This window comes from Cydia fagiglandana, chromosome Z (assembly GCF_963556715.1).
Source record: "Cydia fagiglandana chromosome Z, ilCydFagi1.1, whole genome shotgun sequence".
NCBI classification, from domain to species: domain Eukaryota; kingdom Metazoa; phylum Arthropoda; class Insecta; order Lepidoptera; family Tortricidae; genus Cydia; species Cydia fagiglandana.
In genome coordinates this window covers 30,186,229-30,210,388 of record NC_085959.1, presented here as the reverse complement: position 1 = coordinate 30,210,388, position 24,160 = coordinate 30,186,229, and the positions used below count along the sequence as shown (strand labels likewise).

Sequence of the window (24,160 nt, the reverse complement as noted above, 5' to 3'; positions counted from 1 at the left end):
CATTTCTCTCACCTCGCTCTTTTAAAATGCCGTTTGTCAAAAAAGGACAACCATACTGTTGACAAGGCGGACTTCAAATCAAGTGTTGCCTTTCTTGATGCGCCCACCCTGTGTATGTGTGCGTGAAAGCGTATATGTGTGCTCTTTTAGGGATGTGAAAAGTCGATTTTAATCATGTTATATATCGATAAACGCTACACAGCGGAACGAAATAGCGATTAATTGAAGCTTCAATATCTTCGTTAAACATAAACAGTATTGAAATGCTAATGGATAATGAATATATTATAATATAATAATATAATTCAATTATTGCGGAACACCTATTTTAGGAGGTATTTATGTATTTTAATTAAATATCTGAACTTTCCCTTGGTTCCCTGCTGGGGCGTGACTATAAAATTGTGATCTGATAACCACAATAAAGAATAAAAGCGTTTTTGGTCATTTTAGGTATCGTTAAGCCTTTGAAGTAAAATTAAAATTGCAAGAAATGTCGATAGTTTATCGATATGACTTTATCGACATGGCTACAGCAACGTGGGCCTCATTGTTAATCGTACACTAAACAAAAGTGGCAACAGTGACAGCTCGCTGAGACTACATCTATATATATATTATGTCTATGTTTGTGTTGATTTTGCGTTGAATAAAATTGTTGAATTATATTTTAAGTTCCAACACGATAACAATGATAACGTAATGAGTTGGTAATAGCTTGGTGACGTATGAATCTTAATCTGTTTTTATGGCTTTATCTCTGTCTCTCATCGTGGTGGGCCCGACCGGCAAATTGTTATCACGTTATCATACCACATTGAGGCTCCCACACTGTAGCAACTATGTCGTACTTGAAAAGATTGAATAAAATTTGGTAAGATTAATAAGTAACACACCTTACAATTTTTTTATGAGTCATAAGCAATCTTCTATGTTTAATTCATAATTAAATTATTTTTCAGTGAATTGAGCTTGAAGAATTCCAGACGGATAAGCAATGCCCAAACAAAGGCTGATGTAAAATTACGGCAAATTGATAAGGTTTTAATTGCTAACCGCGGGGAAATAGCATGCCGGGTTATGCGTACTGCTAAGAAATTGGGTATCCGCACTGTGGCTGTGTATTCGGATGCAGACAAAAATGCTATCCATGTGGAAATGGTACTATTTCATTCCTTTTACATCAACTCTAATCTTCGAAAATGAGCAATCATAAAATCACAACAGTAGGGTTAAGGTACCCCTAATGAAATCTGTATTTAGACCTATAATATATCTTTATTTGTAAAAATACTCAGCCTTAATACTATTACTATGTAGATTGATCACAACTACTCAAAGAGTGAAAAAACTTTTATTTTATACATGATACAGAGTCTTAGTAGAGTCAGACCAAGGTAACTTGGTAGCTATTTTGATAGTACAGACATAGTGTTATTTTAAATGCCAAACTTCTATGTAATTCTGATGTTTAAAATAATATTTGCAGTCTGTGCTATCAAAATAGCTGCCTAGTTAGCTTGGTTAGACTACTTTCTTTTAAATGTAATTTAGTGGTTCTCTTCATAAATCATTAATGTCTTGCATGTTTCCTGTGTATGTGGTCCCTGTGGTCCCGTAGTCCTTGGAGACATCCCCAGTGTTGTGCAAATGTATAAATAGAACAGCCCTACATTGACTTTATTTGTTATAGATATTTACTTCCTAACTTTTGTTAAACCTCAAAGTTAAATCATCCGTTAACACTAAAAGGTGAACTGATGTAATGTTGATTAGAAATATTACTAATTATCAATGTTTTATTACTCAGGCAGATGAAGCATACAACATTGGCCCGGCAGCCGTTACACAAAGTTACCTGAACAAAAATAAAATACTTGAAGTAGCCAAGAAATCTCGCAGCCAAGCCATTCATCCTGGATATGGGTTCCTCTCTGAAAATGTTGAGTTTTGTGAGCAGTGTGCCTCTGAAGATATCATATTTATTGGACCCCCCACCTCAGCTATTAGAGATATGGGAATAAAGAGGTGATTACCTTATCTATTTCAATTGTTATCTCACAATACTGATTTAATTATGTTTAATTAGGATTTTATTGGGTAACTATGTTTTCACAGAAAAGTAAAAAGTCCATGACAAATGATAATCGGGTATTTGGCTGTATTTAAAATAAATTATTTTACACCATGCAATAAATAAGCTACCAGAAGATCAATAGAGAAACATAGACTGCAGTTATTTTTAGAAATGGTGTTTATTTTTTAAACCCATAGAAAACTATAAAGAGTAGGTTGTTTGATCATGACGTCACAAGCTATTGTTTCATATAAATTTCATGTTGCAAAATCGTTTTGACAGTTCGAAAAAAGAAACTGATTTGACTAGTAGTGAAATACCCTATTGGACAAAATATAAATACATGTTGTAACATGATAATTACTTCAGCTAACAGATTCCCACAACTTTATCCACACATGTAGTTATCATAACTACAAAGTTCAACACTTGTTTCACAGTCATAGCAAACTATTTGGGTGCCATATTTTATCCAAATTTGCTCAGCCATGTTTGCCATATATTCACAAACTTTTATACATCTACATGTCCATACATTGATACCTACAAACTTTCATGTTTCTAATATGTATTAGTAAGATTTAATAATTCACACAAAATTGTATTTTGTAGTACTTCCAAAGCCATTATGTCCAGTGCGGGCGTACCTATAGTTAAAGGTTATCATGGCGAAGATCAAAGCATAGAAAGACTGCAAGCAGAAGCACAGAGGGTTGGCTTCCCAATAATGATCAAAGCAGTTCGTGGTGGTGGTGGCAAAGTAAGTAAACAACTTATTTAAACAAAATGTAACCAGTTTGGCATTCATTGTACTTAAAACAACACATTGGTTTTCGTTTATTTCAGGGAATGCGTATAGCAATGACGGAATCGGAATTCCTGCAACAGTTAGAATCGGCTAAAAGAGAATCTCTCAAATCATTTGGTGATGATAATATGCTACTGGAGCAATACATCACTGATCCTAGACATGTCGAAGTGCAAGTATGATTCTATTTACAATTATTTAATTAGGTCCTAAATCTCTTAAACTTAAAACATTAAACCTGTGCATTATTCCTTTTATTGTATTAACATCAGGTGTTACTAAATATAATGCTTGATAATACGAAGTACTCTATAATTGATTGATAAACAGATAGACTCCCTAATATCCTGGGATTTTTATTACGTCTAAATTTTTGTTAAGTCTTATATTGGTTCTATATCAGCCTATAAAATGCAGGTATTCGCCGACATGCACGGTAACGCAGTGCATCTGTTTGAACGAGATTGTTCAGTTCAGAGAAGACATCAGAAAATTATAGAAGAAGCACCCGCGGTGAGTACACATTTAAATCTGTACAGAAACAAATTAATAGAACTATTTTGGTCCAAATAAAACGCCAATATTTGTCAGTACTTATTGCCTGAAATAATTAAGTAAATATGCCTGTAACTTACTTCCTGCATAATATTAGGCAAAAATTGTAAAAAATGGGGTATTATGTATTTAAACGAGGAATAATCCAGTTCCTTGTACATAGTTAAGAGCGTTATGGATTTCCGCAATGTAACACTTGATTCAATATCCATATTCATAATTGTCTAGTGCTTGGATTCATGCAGTGTAATTAAAATACAGTGAACATCCCGATGGTGTTGTCACAGAATAAATAATAGTACTAGGTACAGAAGACTCACTCTCTAACAAAACGCGTCTAAAACGCGTCTGTTACGATCAGCACAGGTATGGCCGCTAGGTGGCGACAACGCCACGCGCGGCTTATGGCTAGCCACCAAAATTGGTGTGGAACGGATGTACTTTTAGCTACCTGTAGCATAGCGACGAAATCGCGGAGTGAGCCACGCCTGATGTTGTTCCGTTTTCAGCCGGGTCTGTCGGAGGCGACGCGCACGGCGCTGGGCGAGGCGGCGGTGCGCGCCGCGCTGGCCGTCGGGTACGTGGGCGCCGGCACCGTCGAGTTCATCCTGCACCGCGTCACGCATGACTTCCACTTCATGGAGATGAACACCCGCCTGCAGGTCGAGCACCCTATCACTGAGATGATCACTGGTGCGAATACACTATACCTACTAATAACGCATTTTACATACGCAGTTTTTAAATATAATTGAAACTATCGGAATAACATTTAAAGAACGATCCTAAGCTTATGATTCTCATTGTTCCAAATGAAGTAAAGACATTCAGCAAAAACATTTCGTAGGTACATTGACCGGCCTATCTTTATTTGAGACCTTGTAAGTTAAAGTTGTATTTTACCTGAATGTTACTTGAAACTTATATGTTTTTAACGACAAAACATTTCTTCTAAGGCACTGATCTTGTGGAATGGCAGCTCCGGGTGGCGGCAGGCGAGCCGCTGCCGCTGACGCAGGCGGAGGTGAAGCGGCGCGGACACGCCGTGGAGTGCCGCGTGTACGCCGAGGAGCCCGGCGCAGGCTTCCTGCCTCGCGCGGGCACCTTGCACCGCCTCGTGCAGCCCACCCCCGAGCAACACTGCCGGGTACGTGTGCTGAGTAACAACTTTCACAGGCGCACGTGACGCGGCGCCTACACGCCACCAGGCTTCCTGCCGCCCGCGGGCATTATGCACTGTCTTATCCTCTAGCCACCCAGAAGCCTGTAAAAAGGTCTCCCGTTCCATTCTAATCTGAATCTTTATTTTAACAAATCCAAATTGCGTTTGTATTGGCAAGTTTTGATGTCTGGGCTGCTAGAGGTTATGCGTGCCTCAAGTACAGCGGCGCGTGTACTACCTACCGCTTGTCTTTTTGGCTGCAGCACCACAATTAATTTCCTCATATAACCTCGTATCAATACAAAATTTTGATGAATTTCGTTCTTTTATCTGGTTAGTAATTAGATTGAAATGGAGTGTATGTACGTTGTAATGCAGACGAGGTTAATTTTATAGGCCTTTAACAACGCTTAGTAACTTTTAGTACATGGTTACAGGTAGAAACTGGCGTGCGTGAAGGCGCGGAGGTTTCAGTGCACTACGACCCCATGATAGCCAAGCTGGTGGTGTGGGGCCGCGACCGCAATGAGGCGCTCGCCAAGACGAGGGCCAAACTCTCCGAGTATCAGGTTCGTTTAAAGAGACTGGTGGTATAGGAAGATCTAGCAGGTGCCCATTTCTCGAACGGTAGGTATTAGACTAACATTATTAACCCATGAACTGTCAAATCGTTCGAGAAATGGGCCCTTGGCGTGTGAACCCTATATATGAGTAGGTGCCCTATATGCCTTTTAAACCGGCTTACTTCTCACACAGAACGGAACCGTTCTTTCTATAGCCAACCAAACATCATAACCTATAAAAAAGGCTTCTTAAACCAGTCTAACAGGCCATCATTTTGTTGTCTTAGTAAGCAGTTCCACTTCACCGAATCGTGCTTTCCCGAAGTATTTAAGTGCACGAGTTACTATTAAAAACACCCAAATCACTATAGTAGTGTCTGTAATTTTTGAAAGGTTCCCTCTAGACTCCTTTATAATTTTAGGTGTTTGCTGTTGTCTTGGAAAAAATATTGTGTGCAGCGCAGGTACATAATTAAGTCTTGAAATTCTCGGGCCAGTTTTTACAAAACTATACTTCGTTTCGTTTTGTAACTTCGACCCTTGAATTTTGAGAACAATTTAGGTATCGATTGCATAAAATACAATGAGGTTGGCCGGTCGAAGTATTTAGCAGATGGCGCCAGCATAGCTTGCCCTGTCAATCCCTAGAATTGTGTCAATTTTTTGTCTTTTTAATTGAGTTTTATGCCCTGGATGCCAGCCTTTTTAGCCAAATCTCATAGAAAAAGACAACCTTTGACATTTGCCAACCCCATAGGTGGCGGGTCTGGAGACGAATGTGAACTTCCTGCTGCGGCTGGCGGGCGACCCCGCGTTCGTGGCGGGCGACGTGCACACCGCCTTCATCCCGCAGCACGAGGCGCGCCTGTTCGCCGCGCCCGAGCCCGACCGGCTACAGACCACGGCACGCAGCGCCGCGCTCGGACATGTCAGTACTATTGTGACGTAGGTGGCGGGTCTGGAGACGAATGTGAACTTCCTGCTGCGGCTGGCGGGTGACCCCGCGTTCGTGGCGGGCGACGTGCACACCGCCTTCATCCCGCAGCACGAGGCGCGCCTGTTCGCCGCGCCCGAGCCCGACCGGCTACAGACCACGGCACGCAGCGCCGCGCTCGGACATGTCAGTACTATTGTGACGTAGGTGGCGGGTCTGGAGACGAATGTGAACTTCCTGCTGCGGCTGGCGGGTGACCCCGCGTTCGTGGCGGGCGACGTGCACACCGCCTTCATCCCGCAGCACGAGGCGCGCCTGTTCGCCGCGCCCGAGCCCGACCGGCTACAGACCACGGCACGCAGCGCCGCGCTCGGACATGTCAGTACTATTGTGACGTAGGTGGCGGGTCTGGAGACGAATGTGAACTTCCTGCTGCGGCTGGCGGGCGACCCCGCGTTCGTGGCGGGCGACGTGCACACCGCCTTCATCCCGCAGCACGAGGCGCGCCTGTTCGCCGCGCCCGAGCCCGACCGGCTACAGACCACGGCACGCAGCGCCGCGCTCGGACATGTCAGTACTATTGTGACGTAGGTGGCGGGTCTGGAGACGAATGTGAACTTCCTGCTGCGGCTGGCGGGTGACCCCGCGTTCGTGGCGGGCGACGTGCACACCGCCTTCATCCCGCAGCACGAGGCGCGCCTGTTCGCCGCGCCCGAGCCCGACCGGCTACAGACCACGGCACGCAGCGCCGCGCTCGGACATGTCAGTACTATTGTGACGTAGGTGGCGGGTCTGGAGACGAATGTGAACTTCCTGCTGCGGCTGGCGGGTGACCCCGCGTTCGTGGCGGGCGACGTGCACACCGCCTTCATCCCGCAGCACGAGGCGCGCCTGTTCGCCGCGCCCGAGCCCGACCGGCTACAGACCACGGCACGCAGCGCCGCGCTCGGACATGTCAGTACTATTGTGACGTAGGTGGCGGGTCTGGAGACGAATGTGAACTTCCTGCTGCGGCTGGCGGGTGACCCCGCGTTCGTGGCGGGCGACGTGCACACCGCCTTCATCCCGCAGCACGAGGCGCGCCTGTTCGCCGCGCCCGAGCCCGACCGGCTACAGACCACGGCACGCAGCGCCGCGCTCGGACATGTCAGTACTATTGTGACGTAGGTGGCGGGTCTGGAGACGAATGTGAACTTCCTGCTGCGGCTGGCGGGTGACCCCGCGTTCGTGGCGGGCGACGTGCACACCGCCTTCATCCCGCAGCACGAGGCGCGCCTGTTCGCCGCGCCCGAGCCCGACCGGCTACAGACCACGGCACGCAGCGCCGCGCTCGGACATGTCAGTACTATTGTGACGTAGGTGGCGGGTCTGGAGACGAATGTGAACTTCCTGCTGCGGCTGGCGGGTGACCCCGCGTTCGTGGCGGGCGACGTGCACACCGCCTTCATCCCGCAGCACGAGGCGCGCCTGTTCGCCGCGCCCGAGCCCGACCGGCTACAGACCACGGCACGCAGCGCCGCGCTCGGACATGTCAGTACTATTGTGACGTAGGTGGCGGGTCTGGAGACGAATGTGAACTTCCTGCTGCGGCTGGCGGGTGACCCCGCGTTCGTGGCGGGCGACGTGCACACCGCCTTCATCCCGCAGCACGAGGCGCGCCTGTTCGCCGCGCCCGAGCCCGACCGGCTACAGACCACGGCACGCAGCGCCGCGCTCGGACATGTCAGTACTATTGTGACGTAGGTGGCGGGTCTGGAGACGAATGTGAACTTCCTGCTGCGGCTGGCGGGCGACCCCGCGTTCGTGGCGGGCGACGTGCACACCGCCTTCATCCCGCAGCACGAGGCGCGCCTGTTCGCCGCGCCCGAGCCCGACCGGCTACAGACCACGGCACGCAGCGCCGCGCTCGGACATGTCAGTACTATTGTGACGTAGGTGGCGGGTCTGGAGACGAATGTGAACTTCCTGCTGCGGCTGGCGGGTGACCCCGCGTTCGTGGCGGGCGACGTGCACACCGCCTTCATCCCGCAGCACGAGGCGCGCCTGTTCGCCGCGCCCGAGCCCGACCGGCTACAGACCACGGCACGCAGCGCCGCGCTCGGACATGTCAGTACTATTGTGACGTAGGTGGCGGGTCTGGAGACGAATGTGAACTTCCTGCTGCGGCTGGCGGGTGACCCCGCGTTCGTGGCGGGCGACGTGCACACCGCCTTCATCCCGCAGCACGAGGCGCGCCTGTTCGCCGCGCCCGAGCCCGACCGGCTACAGACCACGGCACGCAGCGCCGCGCTCGGACATGTCAGTACTATTGTGACGTAGGTGGCGGGTCTGGAGACGAATGTGAACTTCCTGCTGCGGCTGGCGGGCGACCCCGCGTTCGTGGCGGGCGTCAGGAAAAGTATCGCTTTTATTTATTAGAGTCTGTGCGGAAAGAGAAGAGTCGTAGAATGTATGGGACCTAATACATTCCACAGACGAACAGACTAGATGCATAAGCCTTCGATCCCTTCATATCCTGTTTTATTATATGTAGTACCTAATTAATAATAATAAAGAAATATGACCGAGCTAGTTTCAAATATTATTCAGAACATAAAATGGTGTTAATTGATTTCGCCTAAATAATTAAAAAACTGGATTGACTTAATAGTCTCGATCATTATCATTTTTATCACTTTTAATGTTTTAGGTGCTTCTGTCCCAAAACGCAAGCAAAAGTCAGACAAATAATGGAATCGATGTTTCACCGAGTGCGTGGCGACCGAACTATCAACTTCGAATAACAATTTCCCTGAAACTAGACGGCAAAGGTAAGTCATTGTAATGGAATAAACTAGTTTGGTCAGAGGGTGCTTATTTTATGAGGAAAGTACAATGAGCCAGACAGACATAACTAAGTGATAAGATTAAATAAGTATTGGCTACGTGCAAAGTCAGTGGAGGGAGAAATAGCGTTTAAATGGGTTCAAACACATAACTTGTCCGTAGGCCATCTAACACCGTTCCACTAACCCGGGGTTAAACGGTTAAACCGTTAACACAGTGTTTCCAGGTAACTCGGGTTTAACCGGTTAACCCCGGATTAGTGGAAAAATGCAAGTGGGCCTTACTGTGCTATCCCTATAAAAAATACTAACTAATCATTGGAGTCATTTCAGATATCGCAGTAGCAGTAGAAAACGTAGGCCCGAAACTGTACCGAGTGAAAGTGGGAGAGGGAGAATGGCAGGAGGCGGAAGCGTGGCTGAGCGAGAGCGAGCGCGGCGCCCGGCTCACCAGCGTGGTGGGGGGGCGGCGCGCCACCGTCGGCCTGCTGGCGTTCGAGGACCAGCTCCACGTCTACGACGAGGTGAACTGTTAGAGTGAGATGGGGAGAGGCATGGCTGAGTGAGTGCGTGCGCGAAGCGAGACTTACCACTGTCGTGGGCGACCAGAGTCAACCTGCTGGTGAATGACGCCTATCTACCTGCAAGCCTATTATGGATCGCTTTATCCACATTTATCCACGTGATGAAACAACTGTCACTTTTTAACTCTGCGAGATAGAAAGAGACGGACACCGTTTTATCACGCTGTCACGTAGACAAATACGACCATCATATCCGTACTGGTCCAGATCTATGACCAATAGGAAAATCTGCTATTGATAGAGTGAGGCGAAGATCTGTAGCGAGCGCAGTGCGAGGCTCACCACCGTTAAGGGCGGCCAGCGATTTATACGATAAAGGTAAACTTCCTGTTGTTGTTAGAGTGAGTCGGAGAGAGGCGTAGCAGCAGTTGACCGTAAGCCGTAAATGCACTTTATTCTTGTTTCTTTCACATCAGTCTTTCTTTTAGCTGTTTTTTTCAGTTATTATTAACATTGTGGCATTATGCCTACAAATTAATTTGTGCCTCAAATTCAACTTTAACTAACGTCAATATTTTAATGGTTCTTAATTTTGTATAGTCTAATGCCACTATGAATCTGAAGTAGCGTATGTTATAAGATTATAACCTTTAACCCCGGCTGCACACGTTAACTATAAATCGTAGCGATTCATCTGTGCAGTCCGATTTGCGCAGTTTTATCTACCGTGTGTATGACAAATCGTTACGATAATCGACAACGATTTGTCATACACACGGTAGATAAAACTGCGCAAATCGGACTGCACAGTTTAATCGCTACGATTTATAGTTACGTGTGTAGCCGGCATAAGTAACTCTATGGCTTTCCACAGGAGGGTCAGACGATAGCGTTGCTCCCTCGGGCTAAGTACGGCGGCGCCGGGGCCTCGGAGGCGTCCTCAGACAGCGCCTGCTCGCCCACGCCCGGCGTGCTGGAGAGAATACTAGTCAATCCAGGCGATAAGGTAACACGCAGTGTAGACACGCACAAAATGCACTAAACATACACAGAAAAATGCGCAAGCAAATGTTTAATGACACTTTATATTCCTAATTGAATTACGTAACCTAATTATAATAGTATGTTATAACTCAGAATTCAAGTTCTTTCGATCGTAACGATTTCGGAAAGTTTTATATTAACTTAGAAATAAGAAATGTAACTATGTTTTGGAATAGTTTATTGACCTTTAAGAATCGACTGAGCTCAATTTCGAGTGACACATGTCCTAAACCTAACCTCGTGCCGCACACCATACAAAATTATAGCTAAGGAAGTTTGAATCTAGTTTTATTTACAATTGGGTTGAAATTCGTTTGTTCGAAAATTTTACGAGTATAAATGTAAAGATACTTTATTCGTTTTAATGAAGGTTGACATTGCGTCAAAACTGATTGTACATCTTGATGTACATGGGGCGGCACGAGGCTATAGAAATAGTGGGATACGGATTTAAACATGGCTACTCGTATAGGTGGAGAAAGGGCAGCCGCTGTTCGTGGTGATAGCGATGAAGATGGAGTATGTGGTGCGGGCAAGCCGCGGCGGCGTGGTGGCGGCGCTGGCGGCCGCGCGGCCCGGCGACGCCGTCGGCAAGGGCGCCGAGGTCGTGCTGCTCCAACCAGAACCTACCAAATGAATCACATCCTACCAACCTGACTATTGTCACCTGACACTTAGCGCCCCTTGCACTATCCCACTATCACAAAGGGTTAACCGGGTAAAACCGTTAACTAAGTGTCAAATTGTACTGGTAACCACGATAACTCCAGGTTTAACCGGTTAACCACGGAATAGTGGGATGGTGCAAGTGGCCCTTAGTATTTCCTCGTTCCAGTCTTTAGCCTTTCGGATGACACATCATTTTGAGAGATGTTTGAATTATAATTTCCTTAAAAGTTTCGTCACGCGAAGGTGTTCTGTCCGACAACAGTTCTCCAATAACCATGCAATAGGTAAGTATCTTAGGCGGATTAACGAAGCCGCATAGATCAAAACAGTAATGTACGCCGAGCGCTCACTGTTGTTAGCAGCAGAAGTTGCTAAGCGGGCCCGCCAGGTGATCAAAATGTTATTGACGCGACTTTATTCTGAAGAGAATAAGAGCGGGTCAAGGTAATTTGGAACGCCTCGCCCGACAGCAACTGTTGCTGCTGACTGGAGAAGCAATGCGCGGCGAATTGTAATTGTCAGGTGACAATTGTGATCGTGGTAAAACCAGAGCCCTGTAGAAACTTCCTAGCACTCATCTAATATGAAGTGTCAGAACTATCTGTTATATATTTGTCTATATATTTTTTATATAAAAAGTATCCAAGAAATATCCTGAACTTTATTTACATCCCAAACTAGAATTAGACACCCATATACGGCGAAGTCAACAACGACCATAGAAACCGCCTACGCATATTCTTAATACTGAACTTGGCTCTCATTTCACATTTATGTTTTGATGGGATTGGATTTATCATTACATTTGTACAGAAATTGTTAGTATTCATCATAGTTCATTTCAAAACTATAATTTATTTTTGCTATTACAAATATGATAGGCGCTTAGTGTGTAGATAAAAACTATTTTCTGGAAATTACACATTGTAAAAAGTACTGTATAATCTTAGGTCCGTAACCACACAATTACCCAGCTAGATGCCAAGTATCAACTTGCATTCATTTGAAAGTGGGCTAGGTTTTTTAATGTTAAGTCAGTGAGAAAAATTACGATTTTTAGATGTTGTATCTAAATAAAAGCTATATTCATGAAATTTGGGATTCTAGTTAAGGGTCTTAATGAATCAATAAAATTTCATGTTAATGTTTAATAGATTTGAGTTATGTAAGGGTCACAAGTGGCTCCAAATAGTTAGTGTAATATATATTGTTTTGCTCGACAGATATTATATTTTATATAACACATGACCGCTGCGTCGCCAGTTCTCGTCTTTTGATTAAACTTGGCTTGACAGGCTGCCGCGTGTTTGTCTACACAGTTAATCTTAGTGTAAATTATCAACTTTCGTGGAAGAACATAGGTAAGTATAGGTACCTCTACTTATGGCTAAAATTGTTCTAAATATCTCAGCTATCCATCCCCCTTAAGCTTTGCACCTAGGTACCGAACAATATTCATCAGTCCATAACTAAATACACAAGTAGGTACATAACAGGAGTTGAAGAAAATAATATACTTTTGCCTTTATGTGGCTTTCGTTATTTCACAAGCCGAGCCGAGAGGGCAACTCAAATCGTACAGCGCTCAGTTAGCCTTGGAGTACCTACTCACCGGGATCGATAATATATACCCACTCTCTCTTAACTCTTGCTAGTCGAGTCGGTATTAGGGAATCTTTAACAATAAAGGTTACTGCAAAATGATTGTACCTAATCAGGAGAGTGTATAAAAATGTATAAGTTTACCTAAGTATTTACTTGCTTGTAGGTATGAAAATGTATAATACTATATGTTTTTCTACTTGACTTATTGCGCTACAACTACTCTAATGCCTGTCTACAATACAATCGTTCTGTTTCAGAAACATCGTTATTTTCTCACATGCAGGTTAATCAAGTCATTCAGAACGCAATCTGTAGGTAGTTATCGCGTAGCGCCAAACTTATTATACCTACTACCTTATATTTATTGTACCTACCTACTGTAACTACTGTACAAGTTGTTGTTGCAGAAGCAGAAAAAGTCGAATTTTAACAAAACAAAAAAATAACATTGACACCTTGTTTAAACTACCGGATGTTGAATTTATCTATAATACGTAATCGCGGTTTGTCCCAACCGAGTAGTCCGGAGCACCTTATCTCGGTAAGCACCTATAGCTGTTGTGCGGTTTTATCCTAAAGATAGCTGCACGCTCCGCGTTGTTCTATTTCCATCAAGGTTCTTCAGTTGTTACCAGCACAATCGAGCCACCTTATTATGGAAATTTGCCAGATGACAACATAGTAAGTGCTTTACAACGAAATATGAAGTCCTAACTAATAGATAAGTACTTTAAAAACATGCCTTGCGGTGCATACCGCATCGTCGCGATTGCAATCACCTACTAAATCTCTTGTGTGTCTTGTGTTGTGAATTAAAACTATTTAGTTATTATTATTTCACGTACAAATTGTTACCTGCGCATCTTCGACCGGGGTAGCCGGTTTGTTGTCGTTTTTTTGACATTCCACGAACAGCTGATCAACACAATAAACCCATGTGTTTGTGCGGAATCTCCCGATTGGTTTAAAGTTAACCCTCACTCCATTTTATATGTAGGTAAAATAGAATGCTACGCACCGTAAGTAGGTAGGTACATATACGAGTATAACTTTATAGTGTAGGTACGTGTAATCTCGTTTTATGGTTTAAGACATTTATGTCTCAAAAGATTGACCTACATAAATTACTTACTGAGAAAACAACAATATACGGTAGCATGCAAATCTCAACTATGGTTCCTTTTTAGGGTTCCGTACCCAAAGGGTAAAACGGGACCCTATTACTAAGACTTCGCTGTCCGTCCGTCTGTCTGTCACCAGGCTGTATCTCACGAACCGTGATAGCTAGACAGTTGAAAATTTCACAGATGATGTATTTCTGTTGCCGCTATAACAACAAATACTAAAAACAGAATAAAATACAAATTTAAGTGGGGCTCCCATACAGCAAACGTGATTTTTGACCAAAGTTAAGCAACGTCGGGCGTGGTCAGTACTTGGATGGGTGACCGTTTTCTTTTTGCATTTTTTTCCGTTTTTTTTTTGCTTTATGGTACGGAACCCTTCGTGCGCGAGTCCGACTCGCACTTGCCCGGTTTTTTTAGCAGGAAAGGTAGAAAGAAGGTAAGCGATCTTGACATGTCTTCTTATTGAAAAACGCTTTTTAAAAATCAGTACTTAACTATTACTTATGAAAGCAGAAGACTATAATAGTTATCAAACCCCCAAAATCAAAGCCAAATGAATGTTAAATATTAAATATTTATCATCCAAAATCATCATTTAAAAGTCAATTCTACCAGCAAACATAAGAAAACAACTCAAAATTTGCATTTGATTACTTTGCCTCACATGTGAATAAAATGCAACTTTGCTATCAGTGCAAAGTAAGCCTTTCCTAGCTGGTGTGGTGAAAATGATCGTATTATAGATTCATAATTGTTACATATTTGCCGTGCCTTATTATTAAAACGTATTTTTTTTCAATTAAAATACTTGTCAAGATTGTTTACCTTTTTTACTAATGCTAAAAAAAGTAACTATAGATAGGTACCTACCGCAGTACGTTATATGTAGATACCTAAGTATGAATATTATTAAACAATGATATGTAGGTATGTATTCTACGTACCCGTTCCATTTAGAAACAGTAGGTACAAACACTATAAACGATGATTCAGTAATAACATTGCCTACCTATCAATTGTTTTGTTCACAGCATTGTTAGGTATTTCACGGTATATTTGCACAAAACAAAATTAAGTTAGGGTGGTATTCCGCCTATCCAATAATGTGTATTGCGTCTCACATTTTGCTTTAATGAGAGAGTGAGACGCACTGACATTGGACAAAGAAATTGGATCGGTGGAATGCCACTATTACTTACCTACCCACCTAAACAACATAAATTATTAGGTCGTCGGTACCTGAACGGTGTAGCAGTCTCAGCTCGATCCGAATTATTCGTAATTTCCAGTGGCATCATATGGAAGCCTGGGCAAAAATGACAGGTCTGTGGCCTGGGCTCAACATTTGATTGCCGCTTCTGTCATAGGTATTCAAGTCAGGATCGGGCTGCCAAGAGGACGTACCTGGGAAGACCGACTGGTGGCTGCCCGGTAGGTCGGCCTAGAGGGGCTACCGCGATTAACTGTTATTCGCTAATTGCGGGGATCTTTCTCTTTTACTCCAATGAAGGCGTAATTAGAGTGACAGAGAAAAATGCCATGCATAATTAGCGGGATCGGGAAAAGTGGCGTGCTCTCGTTTCGGAGGCCAAGACCCTCTTTGGGTCGCTGAGCCGTATTAGTTAGTTAGTTCATATTGGTTCCTAGTACCCAAAGAGTATAGTCTAGTACCTACCACTACTCGTCGAGACGAATCTAACAAGTTCAAACTCAATGGTGCTGTCTTACCATCTGAGCCTACATACTCCCTACAGTACAGTCTTTTTGGTGTCCATCTTCGATATTCGTGATTTGCTACTTTGCAGTTTTCTTTTACAATTTGACGACTTTGTATGATTATAAATGTGTAAGCCGAGCACTTTCATTTGATACCAAACTCGACCATACTTTCTTGCAATTAAAATGACCAGAATAGCAAGACCCCTCACAAATAGCTTTTTAGCATTTTAAGCTCTCCTAGCTCAATAATGTCTTGATCAAGCCTGCTCAAAATTTAATGACTAAAATATAATGCCCTCAACTATATGTTATATGTTCACCTAATTTCATTTAAATTAGAACGAATTTACTTAAGTTATTGTGTAGGTACTTATCAAACTCTTCCTCATAGTTCAACTTAAAAAATATCGAAATGTCGGGACGTGCCCCTAGCCAGCCTTGTGTTCCAAGTTGAATGTAATGGCTCCTCTACACGAATGGGCCAACGCCGGCCACTCCAAGGGACGCATTTATGCGTTAGAGGGAGCAAGTGATATTGCTATCTCATTCTACCGCATGGCTGCCTCCCTTGGAGTGGCCGGCGTTGGCCCATCGTGTAGAATAGCCCTTCGCTTCGCTCGCTCGTTCGATAAAAACTTCGCTTCGCTCGCTCGTTCCATAATATATAGTATGTACTACCGCACTGAAAGAACACTTCCTACAAAACCGAAGTTTGACAGCGATTCTGGGGCGAAGGGGACGAATCATGCTATCCCTTTCATCTATTTAGGGTTATCAAAATGTTAGTCTTTATCTTATTTATTTTGTGATCGTGCACGCAAAATGACATCAAGTGGTGCCCTAATAGAGTTATACCAAGAAAAGTCTGCAGCGATTTTGATAGCCCGTACAGTACAAGTGTTATACGTCATAAGTTCAGAAGTTTGACGTTTTAAATCAAAATCGCTGCAGACTTTTCTTGGTCTTACTCTAATTGCTCGGAGCAATGCTGAGCCGAATGGCTGAGCCGAGTTTGACGGAAAGGACGTCTCCCCACTGCCTGGTTTAACTTACCTAATCCTTTGAGTATTAGTTAATTTAATCTTAACGATTTGACTCAGCAAGGTGAATAATTGTCCGCTCTGTAGTATTTTAATTTTAAGTTTTTTTTTAATATGATAGGGTACCTACCCTAATGTTATAGGATACCGAGCACTGGGTCTCGATCGCCGCCTCCCCAAGGGCATGAGTTTTTGGGACGCACAGAACAGGTTAGAGTGTTTGCCGTCGGCAACACAAAAAATGCAAAAAAACAAGCTCCCATCGCACGGGGATAAACCCTACACCTTCAGAGTTTAGGAACAAAGGGAAAGGCTCGGCTAACTCGTATTGGAGCTATAACCGCTAGCTATAACCGGAGGATATAACCGCTTACTTAGAGAACTCTGTTGCTAACCGAACGATGTCGAGTTTTGTTTTAAGAATAATGAATAACTTATGCGTTAGCTTTAAGGAATGCAAATCGGTTATTTTTTGTATGGAAATAACCGCGGTTTCGGTTAAAAACCGATAATATCCATACAAAAAATAACCGATTTGCATTCCCTTTAGCTTACAATTGGCACGTTTGGGTTGAGACGATTCGTGGGTCGTTAGCTTAGAGTTTGAAATTTGAAAACTATGTAAAATGTAGCTTGAAACCCACGTTCCGATAAAAATTGCAATGTTTTTTTCTTATTTCAAAACTACTCATATAGTTAAGGCTAAAATCCAGAGAGGAGAATGTCGACAACGTTTGTATGGAATAATGACCACTAATGTATTCTCTTAAATGTTCTGTAATGGACATAGACATAGACATGAACTCTCGGACCGCAAGTTCAACTCGCACTTGGCCTAGTTAATGTTAGTTATACCTAAGTCAAAGAGAATTAAATCACTACACCTAAATAATGTGTCAACGCAACTACAGAGCAAGGAATACGGCCACTTTGTATTGATTTTCTACATTTTCATTTGTATATTTAAATTCAATTTCTCTTTTAGGTGTGTAATTATGTACTTATTGCTTATCTATTAAATATAAAACTTAGTATTTTGTAAGTTGACGGCTGATTAGTGTAGGTAAACTGAAGTATGTAGACGTGATTCGACATGGTTTTCTAATTATTATGAAACGTGATTAATTGTGAAACGTGATTATTTCTGGAAATATTGCCCATAACAAAACTTTGTAAGACTGTTGGACATTGCGAAATTGAAATCCCATCAAAACTGTTTTCGTAAATGTTCTAACACTTTTTTATTTGTTGGTATAAATAATGTGTAGGTAGGTATATATAGATAAATAGTAAGGTCTCATTTCATCCCGTTGGAAACTGTAGACTCCATCTGGCGGCACTAGTAGAAATATATAAAGCAGACATCTGAATTTGCGTGGTGTGACTTGATCAGACATGGTCTGGACGAAAAATAAAATTCAAGTACATAAGCTCGCCGATGACGCCGATCCTACAGAAATTGGCAATTTGATTGTCCCTTCTGGACTTCTGGATAGGATAATAGAGTTTAATTTTTGTTATTCTCCTTTTTAGGGTTCCGTACCTAAAGTAGACTGCGCTCACGCCTCCAAAAACGTGCCGGGCGTCATACCTTTGAGGACCCACCGCGATAACGAAATTTCGATAATTGCCTTTATCCTCTATCGCTTTTCCATAGTCGTGCGAATGCTCTCTGCCCTTTTTGTTCTTAAAGGCCATCTCACCCGGGACAATTTTTCGCCCAATCTGATTAAATTGTCAAGTTAAAGCAGTAACACACTACCGCACCGCACCGTGACCTTTATTACGGCTATTAAAACTATTAGAGTCTGGCTACTGAAATTTTACCTAAATTTTTAGCGGGAAATTCAAAAAAATTTGGGCTGGTTACACTTTGTGTAGTAGGAATTATAGTTTTGATACTCGACAATATTTATGATATTCTGTGTACAAGTAAGGTACCTAAGGAAATAAGTTAAATAAACGTTTACGTGCACTCAAAGTCAGGTCACATAATTTCTACCACTATTTAAAGTACAGTCAACGACAAACACCTAATGGTTACGTTCCAATATTTAGATTTTATAGATATTTTTCAGAACTTTTAGTTTATCCGTTTCTTTGTACACTTGTCATATTTATGAGATTCAGGCATTAATAAATTCACGTACTTAATCAAAGTAATACGCAAATGTTAGAACTAGTACTTAAAGTATCAAAATATTTATAGAGCACCAACCTCCTAATTTGTTTACATTTGGTTAGGAGTTGTAAACATTGCAGTTTTTCGTTATACAACGCTACACGTCGACTTCTCACATTGTCGTAATTATTTACGAGCTTAAATAATAGTTAGCGAACCTCACTCAGTATAGAAATTATTAATATTATTTAAAATAAACCCATTATAAACCGCAAACAATTTGAATGAATGACATAAATTGACAACTGTCTTTTAGCTTTTTTTTAAATCATAGACAATTGGTGATACAACAACGAAATATCTGTCAACAATTTTTGGTTAGCCAGACTCTACCGCTAAGTACTCCTATTGAAATTTCCATAAGTGAGCCTCGTTCGGTAGTTTGGCCCCTGCCGCGTGTCGTCTCTATATTATTGTACCTCTAACCTCTGACTGACAGCTGCCATTTTTTAAATGTTCAAGTTCATTAGTGTTTGTTTGTTTTTTCTTATTTCGTATTTATTTTACTGTATTTCTGGTGTGATCAGTAGTGATAGATATATTGCACGCTGCTGAGATTTTATAAGACAGTTAGGTATAACCTAATTTACATAATAAACATTTGTTTAATGACAGGGTCAGAGTGTGTTGCATAAGTCGGTGCATCTGCTTGACATTTCAATCGACCCCGAATCCGAATAGAAACTGTGTCACGCATTTGCCGGCATCAGCGCGCGTACCGGCCGGCGCGGCGCGGCGGCCGGGTGGCGCGCGGCGCGGGCGCGCTGCTGCCGCGGTGCGTTGTGCAATCCCGTTAGCTCCACTCTCCACTCCACGTGCGAAGGAGCCGGCGCGCCTCAATGTCGCCCGTGGGCGGCCGCCACCCGCTTAAAATAGCGAGCCCACCCGAACGCAACCGCGCTTCAGCCGAACATATCCGACCGGCGCGATCTCGGTTGCACCCGTTGACTTTCGTATCTTGCTTCCGCTCCCACAAACAGCTGAGTATCAAAACAAAGAAGCGAGACGGGCTGTCGCCGCTCCCGCTCGCCGGCCGGCCGGTGTGCATGCCGGTCGCTCCTCGCGCCAGTTCTCGTTGGAGCCGTGATAGTAGAGGTCGTCTGTACGTATTTGCGTACGAAGTTTACTAGCGCGAAAGGATATTCCTTTGTCCTTATCTTCGAGGACTTGCCCTCGTATTATGTTTCCGCGCGAGAGCCGCAATCAACACCGGCCTTCTGACGAGCCGGATCGCGTGCACCGTGCCACATTCAGTCGAAATTATATTCGTTTTGAGAAAAATTGTGTCGGCTACCGCTACCGCTCTAATCGTACCCGTCGAGCGATTTAAATTTGTGTGAGACTGTGAGAGTAGGACCGCAGACACCGGACACTAAGTGAGCGTGGACTGTGAGCATCATGTCGACGGGAAAGCGGCTCGCGAAGCGGTCCATTATCGGGACGCGCGTGGCGGCGCTGGACGAAGAGGGAATATACTGCTCGGGTATGATCCAGGCTGTGAAGACACCGGCGCCGTTCCCGGAAAACATCAACAGCAATTGCATCAACCTGACGCCTAACACCCGCTACACGGTGCGCTTCGACGGCGGCCGCGGCAGCCGCGAGTACCGCGACACCGAGCTGATCGGGCCCGGCTTCCGCGGGCTGGCGGGCGTTCGCCTGCGCGCCGGCCAGCGCGTCTTCCTCACCTACAACGGGCGAGAGGTGCGCGCCGACGTCATCGCGCATGACCACTCCACGGACGAGCTGCGCGTCCAGGTCCACGCGCCCGGACAGGAGGTAAGAGACCTACTACATACATATACCTGTTTCTCACAACTACCGACTTCATTTATACCTGTTCCTGGTCGTTACACGCGCATTAATAGTATACCTTACCGGTGGTCTTCCACAAGTTCAATTCCAGGTCGTTAATGATAAAAAAATCACACACTACTGAAACTAACGACTGAGTGAGGTAACGACCTAAACAATTAGTAAATATAGCCTTTAATTTCTAAATTGAAACTTAATTACTAAATTACAAGTTTCTTTTAAGTAGGTATTATTTTTTATTGTCATTTATTTTCTTTAGTCTTATGTAAGGTAGGGAGATGCTTTAATTTGAAACAAAGACACTAATGGCTAGGGATGTAACAATACATGTATGATTTCGCCGACGAGATACCGATACCGATTTTTGATGTAAATAATCGGCTATACCGATATCAATGGCCAAGCTAGGCATTAACAATTTTAAGTCATAAGACACTCGATTTTGTGAAGTGTAAGAAACTGAAAAACGTAAATAACAGAAAAATGCAAGTTGAGAGCAAAAGTAAACGAATTCAATAATTAAATTTCACTTTAGGACCTTTAGATACATTTTTGTTAAGAAAACGAAGTTTATTTAAATTATTTTCAGATAGGTAATCTGTTGCGGAAATCATTTTGTAAGTATTTACGCTTTTCAAACTGTGATTATCGGATGTATTTAAATCGGCGATATATCGATATCGGTATCGTTACATCGCTTCTAATGGTCTACAATAGGAAGTTTTATATTACTTCTTGTCATCCTATTTTGTTCATTGTCAATGTAAGTGGTTACAGATTAAGTACCAACCATTTCTATCACGAACATCTTCATTCGTATTGCCATGAAAGCTACTATGTTTATGTAATAAGATTTAATTGTCCATCCACACGTAAGCACGTAGGTACAGGTAGGGAATGTTTACGTTGCACTCAAACAAAGAGTGTCAAGCGAACGGGCCGGCTTGGCGAAGCGGAGGGGGGAGCGGACTCAGCGGACGCACGTTTGCCTCTAGGACCAATCAGGCGCTTCTATTGATATTATTCCCTTTGTCATTGAAGAAAAGTAAACCCACCAAAAACATTCTGTAAAAAACTAGCCAAGTCTCGATGGAGCTGCTTGTTTATCTCTAAAAAGTAATGAAATCTAGACAAAGTCGTGCCAAGTCTAAGGTTCCTTACTGCGATTTCTTTATTATTATAGTTAATGTTGTGTGACTTGGCCGTTGAAGGGTACACAAGGGTACAAAACCAGGTGCTCCATGACACCATTGCACCAATCTGTCGCCAGAACCGCTACCCATTGACGATGGAAAATTTCCACTTGGAAAACGTTGATTCAATAACCAGTCAATTGTAGGCTTGATAAAGCTGCGTATTTCAATAATACTTATGTATGGGCGAGCCTGAAACAAACACTTCTTTTTGGTGCAATGGCAGATTGGTGCAATGGTGTCATGGAGCACCTGGTTTTGTACCCTTGTGTACCCTTCAACGGCCAAGTCACACAACATTAACTATAATAATAAAGAAATCGCAGTAAGGAACCTTAGACTTGGCACGACTTTGTCTAGATTTCATTACTTTTTAGAGATAAACAAGCAGCTCCATCGAGACTTGGCTAGTTTTTTACAGAATGTTTTTGGTGGGATTTCACTTCTTTTTGTAGAAACGTGGGCATATTGATTTATTTTATTAGATTTTCTTATTTAACACATTTTTTTTCTTTTTAGGAGTAGTTTTTTTATTATTACAAATCTTTCTTTTCTTTTTTTCCGGTTCTGATTCTTGTACAGTAGCAACAGTTTTTCGTATTGCCCATTCATTAAATCTAATAATTAAATAATAATCAGTAATCCGTCACTAATCATCATATAATGACTTGGCAATCGCACATAATGCTTTACTCGTACCGTACTCGTAAATATGTGTAATGCTCAAACTGCAATTAGCGCTAGCGTTATGTTCAATTAGAATTATTTTTAATAGGTGACGATGATCCTTTTGTCATTATGCAACCGTGCGATGGCCAAGTCATTATACGTATTACAAATTAAAGATATCTTATTGATACGGTTTTAACACCCCCTGGCACTGATTAAAATAACCGACTTGGTTTCACATTACATCTTAAAACTTTTTTGTAGTAAAAGCGTTGCGAGACTTCCACCTTTTTACATGTAATGTTTTTGATGGGATCTCATCTCTTTTTGTAGGCAGTCCTTCTTTTCGGGTACTCATACCCATACTATGTATACACATATCATAACTAAACATATCTTCATTCATACTCACATCGTACATCGTAGTGTACCTTTACTTTACTTTACCTACTATTTGTAGGAACTGCAACAGTAACTTTGTAATATCATATATTTATATGGGATTACAAACTTACTTATGCAGTTCTTAGATCTTTAAAACGTGACTGATATTGCAATATTTTTAGGTTTTCCCTTTATGTGGCCATTAAACCCTAACTCTGTACCAAATTTCAGCTCTCTGAGTTTATGGGAAGTACTAGTTCTATTCTGATGATCATGAGTGAGTTTCATAAATGCGAAACTTTGCTTTCGCTTAACTTCGGAACTAAATGACCTACAGACTTGAAATTTTGGATTTTAAGTATGTGATTATAGCTTACTGGATGACCAAAATTTCTGCGTTCTGGTCTTATCCAGAGGTTCTCAAATAGGGGCCTGAAAATGCGGCGAAATGGTTCCAGTAAAGGATGGTACGGCAGTGTTTGCTTCGCGCTCGACTTGGCGGGGGCACTGCCGTGCCCCCCGATGCCACGCCACAGAATAAATAATAGTATTAGGTACAGAAGAGTCACTCTCTAACAAAACGCGTCTATCACGATCAGCACAGATATGGCCGTTAGGTGGCGACAGCGCCACGCGCGGCTTATGGCAAACCCCAAAATTGGGGTCGAACGGATGTACTTTTAGCTACCTGTAGCAAAGCGACGAAATCGCGGAGTGAGCTACGCCTGGCCACGCTAGTATTTGACCAAGAGGTTGGGAACTACGGGGCGCAAGGCCGAGCCAAAAGCCATATGTTTGCGATGCGGGAGCCAAGACTGGCCGTGGACCTAAGGTCTAAGTTTTGAGACTCCTGGTATCATGGATCGCTCTGTATGTACTGTGTAGTCTCGATAGTGGTATTTACTATCAGAATATCTATTGCCTCTATAAATAAAATACAGTCGTAGCTGGAACAAACCTTGAATTGAATATTGTCCAATTGACAAAATTTTGTACTAGGTAAATATGTATGCTGGAAATTTCTTGCGATTTTCCTATCGAGGTTCACTGTGGTTCTAATTTATTGACCAACTGCACCCACTACTGCCATAAACATTTATCTACAAATACAGAAGAGAACCAAATAAATTAAAATTGGATCTTGCTGGTCAAATACCTAACGCATCTTAAACATTAATGTGTTTATCATTAACATGGTCGTCGTTCGCAAGGTGACATTTAATTTGAATGACATTCCAAAACTCTTCAATTACAACATTTATGAC

At 43.0% G+C, this 24,160-nt stretch overlaps 2 protein-coding genes across 2 annotated transcripts in view; both read left to right on the top strand.

Moving 5' to 3' along the window:
• The first annotated feature begins 631 nt into the window (after nucleotides 1-631).
• On the top strand, nucleotides 632-11,746 carry LOC134679189 (methylcrotonoyl-CoA carboxylase subunit alpha, mitochondrial). The gene is made up of 14 exons (XM_063538065.1): nucleotides 632-874; nucleotides 963-1,161; nucleotides 1,811-2,028; nucleotides 2,690-2,837; nucleotides 2,924-3,061; nucleotides 3,303-3,398; nucleotides 3,950-4,133; nucleotides 4,397-4,587; nucleotides 5,040-5,171; nucleotides 5,923-6,093; nucleotides 8,789-8,909; nucleotides 9,258-9,448; nucleotides 10,323-10,454; nucleotides 10,965-11,746. The coding sequence occupies exons 1-14, from the start codon at nucleotides 843-845 to the stop codon at nucleotides 11,127-11,129; spliced, it is 2,118 nt and encodes a 705-aa protein (XP_063394135.1). The 5' UTR covers nucleotides 632-842; the 3' UTR covers nucleotides 11,130-11,746.
• Nucleotides 11,747-19,473: 7,727 nt separating this feature from the next.
• The window catches only part of LOC134678891 (zinc finger protein 395), a 66,711-nt gene continuing 62,024 nt past the window's right edge, over nucleotides 19,474-24,160 (top strand). The window contains exon 1 of the mRNA XM_063537636.1: nucleotides 19,474-20,613. Coding sequence (XP_063393706.1) covers nucleotides 20,233-20,613 — 381 coding nt within the window. The 5' untranslated portion in view covers nucleotides 19,474-20,232. The remainder of the gene's footprint in view (nucleotides 20,614-24,160) is intronic.

Coding starts and splice junctions, on each gene's coding strand:
- LOC134679189 (XM_063538065.1), top strand. CDS start 843: ATGTCGTACTTGAAAAGATTGAATAAAATTTG. Junction 875..962: donor AAAAGATTGAATAAAATTTG/GTAAGATTAATA, acceptor ATTATTTTTCAG/TGAATTGAGCTTGAAGAATT. Junction 3,399..3,949: donor TTATAGAAGAAGCACCCGCG/GTGAGTACACAT, acceptor TTCCGTTTTCAG/CCGGGTCTGTCGGAGGCGAC.